This window comes from Haliotis rubra, unplaced genomic scaffold, assembly GCF_003918875.1.
Source record: "Haliotis rubra isolate DU_JTF1 unplaced genomic scaffold, ASM391887v1 Scf102, whole genome shotgun sequence".
NCBI lineage: Eukaryota > Metazoa > Mollusca > Gastropoda > Lepetellida > Haliotidae > Haliotis > Haliotis rubra.
The window spans coordinates 1,990,089-2,005,189 of NW_025764915.1; the positions used below are offsets into that span (position 1 = coordinate 1,990,089).

Consider the following 15,101-nt stretch of genomic DNA (forward strand, 5'->3'; position numbering starts at 1 on the left):
GACTATACACAATACACTGTCTGACTATACACAATACACACAATGTCTGACTATACACAATACACTGTCTGACTATACACAATACACTGTCTGACTATACACAATACACTGTCTGACTATACACACTATACACAATACACTGTCTGACTATACACAATACACTGTCTGACTATACACAATACACTGTCTGACTATACACAATACACTGTCTGACTACACAATACACTGTCTGACTATACACAATACACTGTCTGACTATACACAATACACTGTCTGACTATACACAATACACTGTCTGACTATACACAATACACTGTCTGACTATACACAATACACTGTCTGACTATACACAATACACTGTCTGACTATACACAATACACTGTCTGACTATACACAATACACCGTCTGACTATACACAATACACTGTCTGACTACACAATACACAATACACTGTCTGACTATACACAATACACTGTCTGACTATACACAATACACTGTCTGACTATACACAATACACTGTCTGACTATACACAATACACTGTCTGACTATACACAATACACCGTCTGACTATACACAATACACTGTCTGACTATACACAATACACTGTCTGACTATACACAATACACTGTCTGACTATACACAATACACTGTCTGACTATACACAATACACTGTCTGACTATACACAATACACTGTCTGACTATACACAATACACTGTCTGACTATACACAATACACTGTCTGACTATACACAATACACTGTCTGACTATACACAATACACTGTCTGACTATACACAATACATAGTGAAAGCAATGGAAACTGCCAGACACGGGAGATTGTCGGGAGGAGTATTTGCTTTCATACATAACATCGTATCCCATTTCTGCACTTTACTGAAATTGGATGTTGATAATCTAATTGCCTTTTGTATTCCTAAACAGATATTGTAAAGTAAAAAAGATGTTATTATGATAGATCTCTACATACCATCCGAGGGGTCGACATGCTACACATCGGCGTAAACCGGCTTAATTATTGCAAACAGAGGAATCTATGTAAGGGTATCTGTAGGCGCACAAAGCTCTCGTATGAGCGCAACAAAGCTGATGCATTAAAGCAAGTAACCCAAAGACATTTTGGCGTATCATCAGAAGTATATCTCCTTTGCACCGACCTCGTCCGAATATCAGTACTGATGCCTGGTTTAACCACTTCAGTAGCCTGTTTGCAACTTATGATACACCAATGAATGACCACTTTGGCTCCTCTTTGGCTCGTTAAGGTTGAATAAATCAGTAAATTATGCGCACATACGTATAAACATTGTCTAAAAGTTCTTTCCTTACTGATAGCAGCTTATTCTATAGCCACGCTCGATCTGCCAGTAACTCGATGCACAGAAGTCACGGGGCAGCTAGACTGTCGGATTGAAACCATAGATGAGTGCCCCTTTACGACGCCACCTCTCTGCCAACATAACATACACACTCGACCTCGTATCTTGGACCTTGCCTGTCTCTCTCGATTTGGTCGACTCTGCCTTCTGACTCTCCACTGGCCCTGACACGGGAGTATCCTACCACCGCAGAGCGTGAGAAGGTAGCTATATCAAAGTCAAGATAAGTGACATGTCTTGGAAGACAAAGTCTTTAGTAGACTAATTGAAGGTAAACAAACGTCAGTTTGTATAAGATCCAGCAGTGAGGTTCGTGATCGGAAAACACGTAAACGTACATTACAGGATAGGGATAGATTCTATAATCCATCAGAAGAATACTTAGATCAAACTTATATGCTGTGGCATGTTCAACTGCTTTGTGGTGAGTATTCGATGATGACTAAACGAGCAGTGGATAGAGCATTCGTGGCACGCTCTCTATTTAGGTTAATATGTCAGGTGTGAGGATTATGCTGAATATTGTGAAACATGAAGCCATAGCGCGTGACTCATATATCGCATGATGTTTAACGATGGAAAACCAGTGTATATATACGCCTGTATTATCTCCGCAATAGTGACATAACTGGTGTATTTAAACCTGTATTATCTCTGAAATAGTGACATAACTAGTGTATATAAACCTGTATTATCTCTGCAATAGTGACCTAACTGGTGTATTTAAACCTGTATTATCTCTGTAATAGTGACATAACTTGTGTATATAAACCTGTATTATCTCTACAATAATGACATAACTGATGTATATAAACCTATATTATCTCTGTAATAGTGACCTAACTAGTGTATATATACCTGTATAAACACGTGCGTGAAACTGACATGAATACTGCCGCTCGGTAACTAGGTTGGAGTGTGTCGATTCCGTTTACGAGGTCTGACCTGCCTCTGACTCATTAGGGAATATAGAACACATATCTATAGGACGTTGAGTGTTAATAACGTGTATGGATAAACGTATTATTCCGTACTGACATGATTTAATTTTACATTTTTAAATTAGACTCGTTTGACTGCTCTGTTGTAAGGACAGGAGAGTTACTTGGACATTCTCCTGGATGTAAACACCATGGCAACAGGAACAGTTGCCTGGAGACATACTGGACGCTAACGGTATTGTACATTGCGTCAAACACTGTATGATCATATTGTCTCCGTGTTGGTTGGTACTTACATGTAACAACCTACAACACAACATTTCTTATTATACTTCAACATAAAAAACACCGGATCCTGTTTCAGTCCCAACGTCATGGTGGGGAAGAGAGTTTGTGTGATCGGCGCGGGCGTCAGTGGGTTGGCGTCCGCCGTGTATGTCCAGCGTCAGTGTCCAAATGTTGAGGTCACTCTCGTGGCAGACGTGTTTTCACCCAAAACAACGTCGGACGTGTCTGGTGGGCTTTGGGAGCCATATTGTCTCGGGGATACCCCTAAAGACCTCATCAAGTACGTGGACGGACCTGTTACCAGGATTACGTAATATTGCACATATTTGGTGATAATTTTGATTCCAACACTACAGCAGTTTTTCTCAAACATGTACCCTCCTGTCAGATACCATATCTCCCCGGCTGTTCCAGTTTCATGTGGGAGTTAATAGTAAGTGAATGAGTTTTACGCCGCACTCAGCAATATTCCAGCTATATGGCGGCGGTCTGAAAATTATCGAGCCTGGACCTGACAATCCAGTGATCAACAGTATGAACATCGATCTGCGCAATTGGGAACCGATGACATGTGTCAACCAAGTCAGCGAGCCTGACCACCCGATCATGTTAGTCGCCTCTTACGACAAGCATGGGTTACTGAAGATCAATATTCTAACCCGGACCTTCACGGGTCGTGGGAGTTAATAAGTTCTGTGATATCTTTCTTGGCGCAAATGTGATATTTATTTCCTCTTTCTACAGAACATGGAGCTCTGTGACGTGGGATTATCTCCTCAGTATATACAACTCCCCGGTCGCCCAAAGGGTTGGGTGTCAGCTGATGTCGGGCTTCACACTGACTGACGGAGACTGTCCCGTGAGTATCTCGGTAACACAGCTCAGTGTGTTAGGATACACAAGCTTCTCTGTTACCACTGTTCCTTCCTTCAGTACCTACAAGCGAGAGTCGGGCTGCACACTGTCTGACAGACATTGTCCCATGGGTACCTGTAGCCTGGCCTTAAGCAAAACCAATGTCGGGTGACATGTATTCACGACAGCTCTGTGTATTCCACAACAATAGCTTCAGTTACCATTTCTCCTTCCTTTCTGTACAGGATCCAGATTTCAAAGACCAAGTGTTTGGCTTCCGCCAGCTCACCGCTGATGAGCTAAAACAGTTTCCAATGGCAAGGTATGTATATTACGGTCCCAAATACCAGGCAGAGGTATGAACTTTGCTTTGACAGATTTTCACAGACGTTCTCATAATGAATAATATCTCCGCCGCAAGCGGGACAACAAGGAATTGGTTACAAACTGCGGTTTGAGAAAGATTGATAGATGACTTGATGAAAATGGGCTGTTTCTTACTTTTACAAATTATTGAAAAAAGGTACCCTATAAAAACAATTACCTCACCTATTTACAAATTCAACATACTAATGTCAACAGAAAATGTACAGCTTCTTCAGAATATTGTTACGTTTATACACCATGCACTGTTAAAACGCAAACGCGCTTGTACCACACACCCATTGTAACTGTTTGTTACTTGTACTATGGGCCCCTGGCCTACAGTTCAGAAATAAAGAACTCTCACTGCTTGTATTCAGCGGAATGTACGGTATAAAAACCAATTACATCACCTATTCAATAAAACCCAGTCCATTAAACAATACTGTCGACAATAAAATATATAAGAATTTGTAATAAACCCAAACTGGCCTGTCTACATTTACCTTTGTAGTTTCTTACATACTTAATTTTAAAAAAACATGGTTCGCAATATTTCTACCAAATTATCAGAGAAAAAGCAAAAGTAAATATTTGAACAAGGTGGAACATTTCTCTTACACCGACAATCTGTTAAACATATCGCGAAGTTTACAATCTAATCTAAAGTGTATGTGATCATGTAAATAACGGTTTCATTATGAGAGACACATGTTCACACAGCCTCTTCTTTATGAAATGGGACAGGTAGACATTGGCTTGTACAGAAACTGTTCACCCGCCAAACAATTGGGGGTTTGGAACCTTTTGGCAAACTTTCAGATAGACGTTAACATTGTGAAAGAATATGTCTCACTAGAATATGTGATCCTCACGAAAAACTTTATATACAATAGAAGAAATTTAAGCAAAATGCACAGCAATTGCAACTTCTAAGAAGGAAAACTTCAATAAGTATTGGTCAACCTGTCACTTTCTATCTAATGAATTATTGATATATATGTGTATTCATATGCTTTTGTAAAAATGAAATAGAACTAAATAAAACAAATATTATATATACAAACAAAGAACTTAGTTAAGCACCCCTTGACATATTTAACGATTGAATGAGCCCCGATCTTAACCCTTTGGAGCATATCTGGGACATGATTGGTCGTCGTGTGCAACAAAGGGATCCTCCTGTACAGAACCTGGCCCAACTGGAAGCTGCTTTACACGAGAAAGGGCGTCTACTAGACTGCCCCTTCAGAGTATCAGGAGGCTGACAGGGGGTATGAGGAGAATGTACTGGCTGTTATACAGTCACATGGAGGTTACTCTCGGTAATGACATTATATCGTGTGTGACACGCAAAATGACATTTTGAATGTTTATAATTCACCAATAAATTCAACATTAAACTTTCCAAGACATGGTTTTGTATGAAAATCAGTGTTTTTCAAAATGAGCAATTATCATCATTAAATCAACATGGATTCCAATCATTTTGTCATTTTGATCAAAGGATCATCGGGTCAGAAAAACACATGTTTTTCCATCGTGGTCACCACGAGAAGTTTTATGTACGTGTTGAAAACCTGTCATTGCAAAAATACAGGGGGTGCTTAATTAAGTTTTTTGTCTAAATGTCGAAAATGGCATACACTGACATAAACAATTCCGTTAATTCGTTCACGCGCTCTCGTCTTGTAGAAATGGCAGCTTCCATACAACCCTGCAAATTGATGTCGAGCTGTACCTACATATGTTGATGGAGAGGTATGTTGTACACACGATCCTACAGACAGATGTCGAGATGGACAATGGAGAGGTATGTTGTACACACGACCCTACGGACAGATGTCGAGATGGACGATGGAGAGGTATGTTGTACACACGATCAGACAGATGTCGAGATGGACGATGGAGAGGTATGTTGTACACACGACGCTACAGATAGATGTTGAGATGGACAATGGAGAGGTATGTTGTACACACGGCTCTTCAGACCGATGTCGAGATGGACAATGGAGAGGTATGTTGTACACACGACCAAACTGATAGATGTCGAGATGGACGATGGAGAGGTATGTTGTACACACGACCAAACTGATAGATGTTGAGATGGACGATGGAGAGGCATGTTGTACACACGACCAAACTGATAGATGTCTAGACGGGCGATGGAGAGGGATGTTGTACACACGACGCTATAGTTAGATGTCGAGATGGACGATGGAGAGGTATGTTGTACACACGACGCTTCAGATAGATGTCGAGATGGACGATGGAGAGGTATGTTGTACACACGACGCTTCAGATAGATGTCGAGATGGACAATGAAGAGGTATGTTTTTCTGTACGGCCCTTCAGTTAGATCTCGTGATGTGCATTGAAAATGGAGATGATCCACACATTCCACACAGACATTATCTGCACTGGGACGGCCAACGTATACTGGTTGATATGTCGCTTGCCGTGGTGACAGTATATTTGCACTGTTGCAGGTTCGTGCGTCAAGGTGGCACAGTTCAGCAAAGAAAAGTAGAGTCTCTGGAGGAGGTCAGTTGTTCTCTGCTGTTCATCTGATACTCACCGAAAACGCTTAAAGCAACTCTCTCTTGTTCCGCCAGAGGTCCAGTTCTCCCATAGAGCCTGTCTAGCACATGATGCAAACACTGCACACTGCCTCAGATAAATTACTGCACCATACCCTTTTTATTCTCGTTTTACCGTAATACATCCCTGGAGGCGCCGAGTGTTAACTGTGGGTGTGGAGGGATGGGCGATCGTGAATGATCAAGGAGTTATGATGTCAGCTGTGCCTGGCTTGTTGGCTCCGTGCATGCTCCATGTCGCTCACGATGTGACCTTGTCCGCAGATGTCCGGCCAGTATGACGTCGTGGTCAACTGTACAGGGTTGGGCTCCTATAGTCTCATGCGGGACACGTCTCTCAAGCCAGTGCGAGGCCAAGTGCTGCGGGTAAGACTGTAGGCATTATTAACATTATACAGCGACTGTCTTTATGCTAGGTGCATATGATAAGATATTGTAAAATGTAGCTGAAAAGCATGTCGATATTTCTTGATAATTCTCTTCTATACTCAAGTGAGGGAAAGAAGATATCCTCGATCTGGAATTCACAGTGCATCTTTATTACCTGTGTCATATATATGTATAGATCTATTCTGGAATCATATAATTCTCAGTGGATGTAGTTATGTCCATGTAAAACCTATGCCAACCGATCACCTTACGATGGGTTCTAGTGCTTGTAAATGGCCAGTGTCTGAGTGATGCTTCCACTGCCACAGACTAACATAATGTAACCAGACTTTTCTCTTGTTTGCTAACAAACCGCTTATTCCGATTCTTTGTATGATGATTACAGATGCGAGCTCCCTGGGTGAAACATTTTTACTTCTCCAAACCAAGCAATGCTGCTGCAACCTACCTGATTCCTTCGTACGTTTGTGTTCGTATTCTCACAGAGTGTATGTAAAAATTACAAACTCCCTTCTGTTGCCTATCTAACCTATACCTTCCACTCACCTCCCGCCGTCATAGTTTCCCCAGGATTAATGAACGTAGTTGTAATACAACTTGTGACATTCGGACACCATCCGTGCAGTGTCAGGGTTCTGGTGGAAGTTAACATGCTGGCTGCATACAGTGAACGTTCAATTTCAAATGTTTATTGACATATCTTACGTTGCCGCAGCCACAACAATGACTCTTGGCGTAAAGTGTTGCTAATTAAATAATACACATTAAATGCCAAAAGAAATATGTCTTCAAAAGAATGCATGTAGAGACGCTGCCGACCATTTTGTTTATTACAATACAGTTCTTGATAAGTACAGACTTTGCCTATGTCACAGACTACATGCATATACCTGTCAGTCCATTCGTCCCTTCTGACGAGGGATAGATTGTTGGTCTATCGTGCTCACTGCAGAAAGATCTGACTTTAGATGTGGTCGTTATATTTACATGGAAAAGTATCGCAGCATTTTTCATAGTATCAATATATTGCCAATAACCATATCAAAGGAACTTATCCAAACCTCAATTTTACTTACTATTTGGATAAACTGACCCTCAAGGAACAATTGAAATGCAAATATTTAAGCAAAAAGGACGGAAAACAGTAGTTTCTTCATAGACACAACCATGGGAAAACATTGACTCATTTTGTAGTGCTGATAACTATGATCGTATGACGTTTACAGGTAAGGTCATGTTGAAGATTCTGGCATACAATCCTCAAGAAATCACATACATACCAATAACCGAGCACAATGCCTGGTGGAACGTCCGCCAGCTGCAATACCATCTCTGTCTCTGACCCTCCCCCTCACCGACTGTAGCAAACGCTGACTTTGACGTTGGGGTATTGCGTTCCATTCTTGGCGGGCTTTTTCCAAAGATTATATACAGGAGGATGTCTATGCCGTATTCTGAGACGCATAATGTGGCAAACGTGCTTTATGGGATTGAGATCTGGACTTCGGTGGACAACGCTGACTGTGCCACACATCCTGGCGGGCCAAAGTAGAGTTGATGTAAGAAATCCCCCACGTGTACAATGATGCCTAAAATTGACGTCAATGAAGACTGGCCTTGTGTTCAGAGGATGCCCATAGAAATGCGGTACAACAATTCTGTCTATGATGTCAGCAATGTAAGGTTGTCGTTTAGATTTTGTCTGATGGTCACAAGGTGGAGTACCCGTGAAGGTCCGGGTTAGAATTAGTCTTCAGTAACCCATGCTTGTCGTAAGAGGCGACTAACGGGATCGGGTGGTCAGTCTTGCTGACTTGGTTGACACATGTCATCGGTTTCCAATTGCGCAGATCGATGCTGTTGATCACTGGATTGTCTGGTCCAGATTCGATTATTTACAGACCGCCGCCATATAGCTGGAATATTGCCGAGTACGGCGTAAATCTGAACTCACTCACTCACTCACTCACAAGGTGGGGCTCGCGGTCACCTGAGAGACTCCCCACACCATCAAAGAAATTCAAACAGTACTTGCCCCGTTGACATTCCTGCGGCACCAAACACAAGCTAGGCCATCAGTCGTGAACAAAAGATAACGACTTTCTTCCGACCGGTCGACCTTTCTCCAAGTCCAGTGAGGTCGAGCTTGACTCCAAGCTATAATCGTGCTGCTTTGTGGTCAGGGGATAACAACGGACATGTCGTCTGGCCAATTTTAGGCGATTTCGCACGGTGTCTGTTGGACAAATGACGATGTGGAAGCCACTCTGTTGGCAGGGACTGATGATGATTCTGAGAAAGGGCTGTATCCTTCCTAGCAGATGTTCATCGTGGTCGACCAGAACGCCGACGGTCCTCAAAGTCATTAGTTTTCTGTTATTTTTTGACAAGTCGGCTGATACTCGATGGATGACAACATGTCTTGCAATAGCCGTCAATGACATGCTAGTCTTCCGTCTACCATTAATTTGCCATCGTATTGCCTGGTGAGAAGGCCCGTATTTGCTTATCAAAAACGAAATCAATTGATTTTCGAAGTTAACGAGCTTTGAGAACAGTTTACTGAAACTTGATATTTGCTTAATGAAGGGTACTCGCCTATGATCGTAACACGTGCAGATGAATGTAGGGTACACCCAATTAAATGAACAAAATAATTATACAACGTAATTAAGATATGAACTTAAATAGTTACAATTCATGGGTGTTGCAATATTTTTTTACATATATATAATGTGTAATGTGTTATCCCCCTTCCGTGACATTGATGGAACACTGACAAGGTGGTATAAAACAACATTAATTACTACCTTATGTTACCTGGCTAATTGCTTATATCCTTGCACTATATGTTGAAATGATGGTGCTTCACCCATTGGTTAACCTGGTCTCCCCATTCACAGGCCGCTGGGGACACGACGCTGTGGTATCAAGGCAATTGTAAGACTGTAAGCGTCATACTGATGTTATGAAAGGGATATCAGAATGTTTGAATTAACCGTGCAAAAGTGGGTGAGACAAATTGTATGTATATTTCATATGTAACAATTTACATGAATGCTCTGTAAACTTGTCGTTGTTGTAGCTGTCGCAGCCTTGTAGTCGGAGGAGTGTTACAAGAGGGGAACTGGAATGAAGACGTGGATGAGGCAGATTCTCGGGACATACACGAGAGGGCGCTCTTATTACTGCCCAGCCTCAAGGTCAGCATGCATTGGTGTTGTTTTCCACAGCCTGGTTCCCGGAGTGTTCTATGTGTAGCGCAGCAAACCGCGGGAACCAGGCTGTGTTTTCCACATTATTTATGTGATGTAACGGACGGACTGACGTATGGAAATGACACCAACAAACAATGACATGTGGCGCTGACAGACTAAATGGGTAGAAACACTTATTATACCAATATGTTGATCGCTCAGTCAGTCACGGTCATCTTCATCTTCACGGATAAAAGCATCTGAAACGGACATAAAATATGCATCTACTCAACCATTGATCCCGGGTGTAAGAGGCAATGCTGGTGGCACGAGAGCCATGTTGGTTATTCATGTCTCACAAAGGGGCGTTGTAGACAGTCACTTCCAATGGCCAATGGAATGACACGAAGTCATTTTCTTATAAAACCAACAGGCGGAACCAGAGGCGGGATCGTGACCTGACCTTCATGTTTCATCTTAACTTTCAAATCTTTGTTCAATTAGTCAAATTTTAATTTGTGGTCATCTTATGGATCTGTTTCTTTATGCATATAAATCAGGATTTCTGCTTGGGTTGGAAAAATCAAAACAAGGTAATCTGGCCAAAAAGTTTAACTTGAGCTTCAGGTATATCGATGATATGATGTCGTTCAATAACCATCAAATAGACAATTCCCTTCCACTGAATTAACCAAGATTTCGAAATTTGATGCATCAGTGACAAACATGGTGTCCGATGCAATTTTGACTTGTACCGTACGTTCGTGAACTATTTCAAGTGAATAATTGACTTGACTTTGCATATGTTCATGACGGGTTGGGGCTAGATACCCTCACCTTTTCGCGAACACCTGGTATCATCACTATTTCATGGTGATTCATAAACACATGCTCTATCATATATCGTATCGCATGGTGACAGTAGTTTTGTATTGGTCACGCTGGCAGTTTTTTGAATGGGCATTTCCATGTTAAAATTTTCGATAAAAAGAGGTCCCCCAATTAGCACGCTCTGTCCACCGTCCACTAATTAAACACATCGCCGCGTACGACAAACACCAACCCCGGGAAGCTACCGAGAAAAGTACACAGACGACCGTCCACAGATTAAACACATCGCCACGTAGGTAAACACATGTCCCGAGAAACTCCGAAGAAAAGTACACAAACGATCGACATCGACTCGTAGGTAAAAGTACTTAAATGAGGTTACATACTCACGAGAACCATAAAACATACGGACATACAAACACCGAAGTCATTATATATTTCGCAATGGTTACGAAACAATATCAATGGGTTATTGTCGCTAAGCCACCACAACGATATAGAGCGCATTTCGACGACGAAGTGCTCGGATGCAGCCAACTTTGGTATTATTCAAAAGGAGAGTGTGTGCGCCATCTGGAAGAGAAGCTGCGATATCAACCCGTGGACATACCGGATTCATGGGGAAGCCCGTACATATTTATATATTCTCGGACAGCGTACAATCAAGGTAGTCCGTACGTCATCGCGGACAGGAAATGAACTTACCAACGGAAGTGGACGAAATAGACTCTGAGAGAATAACAGCATATTTGGAATACTATCTATCGCGCGCCTATGCCGCAGTGGTATGGAACTTCATTAAGAAGTATGAGAGGGAGACAGAGCATGATTTCGATACACTTTTTCATACGTCTATGAAAGCGATTGACGAAGACGCGGTTATTCTGAAGTGGCGTCAGTACGTGGATGGTGATCCGTATCTACGCGTCTTCTCTCCATTATATTTTCTGAAATATCAAAGTAGAGACTACAGAGACACTGTCAAAACCGACCAGTGGATGAACCATATCAAACGGACGGTTAAACGTTGGTGTGGGAAAATATAGTCATGAAGGTTGATTATCAACAGGAATACTACGATCCCAAGAAACCAGGCGCTTTCGCGGGTGAACAAAAATTTTACTCCGCTCTCAAGCGTCGTAACCCTAACGTCTCTTCTCATGGCGTACATAGATGGATGAGAACGCAAGACGCCTACAACCTACATCGTTTACCAAAGAAACGATTTTCAAGAAATAAAGTCATCGTGGGAGGAATGTACATACAAGCAGACGGAGACTTATGCGACGTATCTAGGCTAGCGCAAGACAACAATGGAATTAAGTATATTCTCATCGTAATCGACTGCTTTTCGAGATGTGTCTGGGTCCAACCTTTGAAAAATAAAGAATCAAACACGACCGCCAAAGCAATGAGGGAACTATTGTCATCCATGAAGAAACCGCCATACAGTCTAAGAACGGACAAAGGAATGGAATTTAATAATCAAACAGTGCAACGGATTTACACTCTATTTAACGTCAAACGTGAGACATTAAAGCGAACTACGCCGAACGTTTCATTCGTACTTTGAGATCTATGATGTATAGATTCCTCACGCACACTCATACGTTCTGACATTTTACGTACTTTGAGATATTCCATGGCGGGGACACCAGAAATGGGCTTCACACATTGTACCCATGTGGGGATTCGAACCCGGGTCTTCGGCGTGACGAGCCAACGCTTTAACCACTAGGCTACCCCGCCGCCCCCATACCCATAGGTACATCGATGTATTACAAGACCTTGTTTATAACTACAACCGTCGCCCGCACAGGAGCCTGAGAGGAAGAGCACCCGTGGAAGTGAAACCATCAAACGAAGCTAGCATATGGTTGGATATATACGCGGACAAAGCGAATATCAAACCTCTACCAAACAGCAACTTTGCATTTAAAGTAGAAGACCACGTCAGAGTATCATTGGTCAAGAGAACGTTCAAGAAGGAAAACGAACAGAAATGGTCGGAAGAAGTATTTAGGATACGTCAGCGACAACTCAGAGACAATATACACGTATATTGGCTAGAAGACCTCCAATCCGATCCCATTAAGGATCCTTTTATCAAACCGAGTTGCAGAAATATCCTCACGATCCCAATGAAGTGAATTGGCGAGTTGAACAAATACTCAAAACGAAATACGTCGGTAAGAATGGAAATAAGAAAATGACCCAACGGCTTTTAGTGAAGTGGTTGGGATATCCAAAGAAATTCAATTCATGGATCGACGCTGACCAAATCAAGAACGTACACGTATTGAGAGAATGACGTCAACGGAATGGATTGTGACTAAGAGCGACGATAGCGTCGAGTATTTTCCTGAAAATAAACCTTATAAATTTTCCGTGTACCTGAAACAACCACTCAGACTGATCGGACATTGGAACATATCGTCAATCTCTTTCATAGACGTATGAAAAAGTGTATCGAAATCATGCTCTGTCTCCCTCTCATTCTTCTTAATGAATTTCCATACCACTGCGGCATAGGCGCGCGATAGATAGTATTCCAAATATGCTGTTATTCTCTCAGAGTCTATTTCGTCCACTTCCGTTGGTAAGTTCATTTCCTGTCCGCGATGATGTTCGGACTACGTTGATTGTACGCTGTCCGAGAATATATAAATATGTACGGGCTTCCCCATGAATCCGGTATGTCCACGGGTTGATATCGCAGCTTCTCTTCCAGATGGCGCACATACTCTCCTTTTGAATAATACCAACGTTGACTGCATCCGAGCACAACTTAGTCGTCGAAATGCGCTCTATATCGTTGTGGTGGCTTAGCGACAATAACCCATTGATATTGTTTCGTATCCATTGCGAAATATATAATGGATTCGGTGTTTGTATGTCCGTATGTTTTATGGTTCTCGTGATAATGTAAACCTCATTAAAATACTTTTACCTACGAGTCGATGTCGACCGTTTGTGTACTTTTCTTCGGAGTTTCTCGGGACATGTGTTTACCTACGTGGCGATGTGTTTAATCTGTGGACGGTCGTCTGTGTACTTTTCTCGGTAGCTTCCCGGGGTTGGTGTTTGTCGTACGCGGCAATGTGTTTAATTAGTGGACGGTGGACAGAGCGTGCTAATTGGGGGACCTCTTTTTATCGAAAATTTTAACATGGAAATGCCCATTCAAAAAACTGCCAGCGTGACCAATACATAACTACTGGTGACAATCACTGGATTGTCTGGTCCAGACTCGATTTGTTTACAAACAACATCATAAGCTGTAATACTGCTGAAACAAATATATGCTTATGATATAGTCACAAATGTACAGACGACTCTTCTTTTAGCACAGATTTTTTATGAATGTTGTAAGGGTTTTGTCGGTTTTATTCATTGAAGGGAGTGGAGATCGAGTCTGTGCTGACAGGCCTTAGGCCCGGAAGGACACAAATTCGACTGGAGACACAACATCTGAAGATGAGATCTGGGGAGACACTACCAGTAGGTCGACATTTACATCCTACAAATTCCACCAGCGTTCTTCCACATTTTCTTAAAGTTAAATATATATCAATGATGCCAGATACCCTAAACGTAGACTGTTGAATTATATTAAAGGTTATGTTTGAAGTTAAAACCTTTGAGCAACTGCTAATCTGACCTATGGACAAGCACAGCCTTTTGTTGACTTGTCAGTGTGAGAGCAAGCCTGCGAGTCTTGTTGACTTGTCTGTGTGAGAGCACACCTGCGGATCCTGTTGACTTATCTGTGTGAGAGCACACCTTGCAGTAGTTAGCAGGACTACAAATGAATCTATGTAGGTGTAATGCGCTGGTAGATAGGTTGTCGATGATTTTGCAGGTTGTACACAACTACGGCCACGGGGGTGCTGGGGTTGCACTGCACTGGGGATGTGCCCAACATACGGCACGACTAGTCAAGGAAGCGCTGACAGCAAGCAAACTGTGACTATAACCCAACTCACAGGGAGAACATGTTCAGATTTGAGTATTGAATTTATATCTTTTTGACTATCAAACACACACTTGAAGATAAAAGCATGTCCAGGAAAAGAGGGTCTCAATAGTACAAAAAATAATTCATTAAAAATGTGCCAACCAAACTTTTAACCAAAGAGACTAGGTCACTGTAAATAGCCTATTGGGCAAGGTGTTTGCCAGTCATGCATCCTACCAGGTTTGATTCCCATTTGGAACAATAAAATATTTGTAATCAAA

At 42.0% G+C, this 15,101-nt stretch overlaps 1 protein-coding gene across 1 annotated transcript; it reads left to right on the forward strand.

The window, feature by feature from the left end:
* Nucleotides 1-2,656: 2,656 nt before the first annotated feature.
* On the forward strand, nucleotides 2,657-15,101 carry LOC124270563 (D-amino-acid oxidase-like). The gene is made up of 10 exons (XM_046705581.1): nucleotides 2,657-2,906; nucleotides 3,371-3,485; nucleotides 3,727-3,803; nucleotides 5,540-5,605; nucleotides 6,334-6,388; nucleotides 6,709-6,810; nucleotides 7,220-7,293; nucleotides 9,920-10,037; nucleotides 14,262-14,363; nucleotides 14,725-15,101. Exons 1-10 carry the CDS (start codon nucleotides 2,713-2,715, stop codon nucleotides 14,830-14,832), a joined length of 1,011 nt encoding a protein of 336 aa, XP_046561537.1. The 5' UTR covers nucleotides 2,657-2,712; the 3' UTR covers nucleotides 14,833-15,101.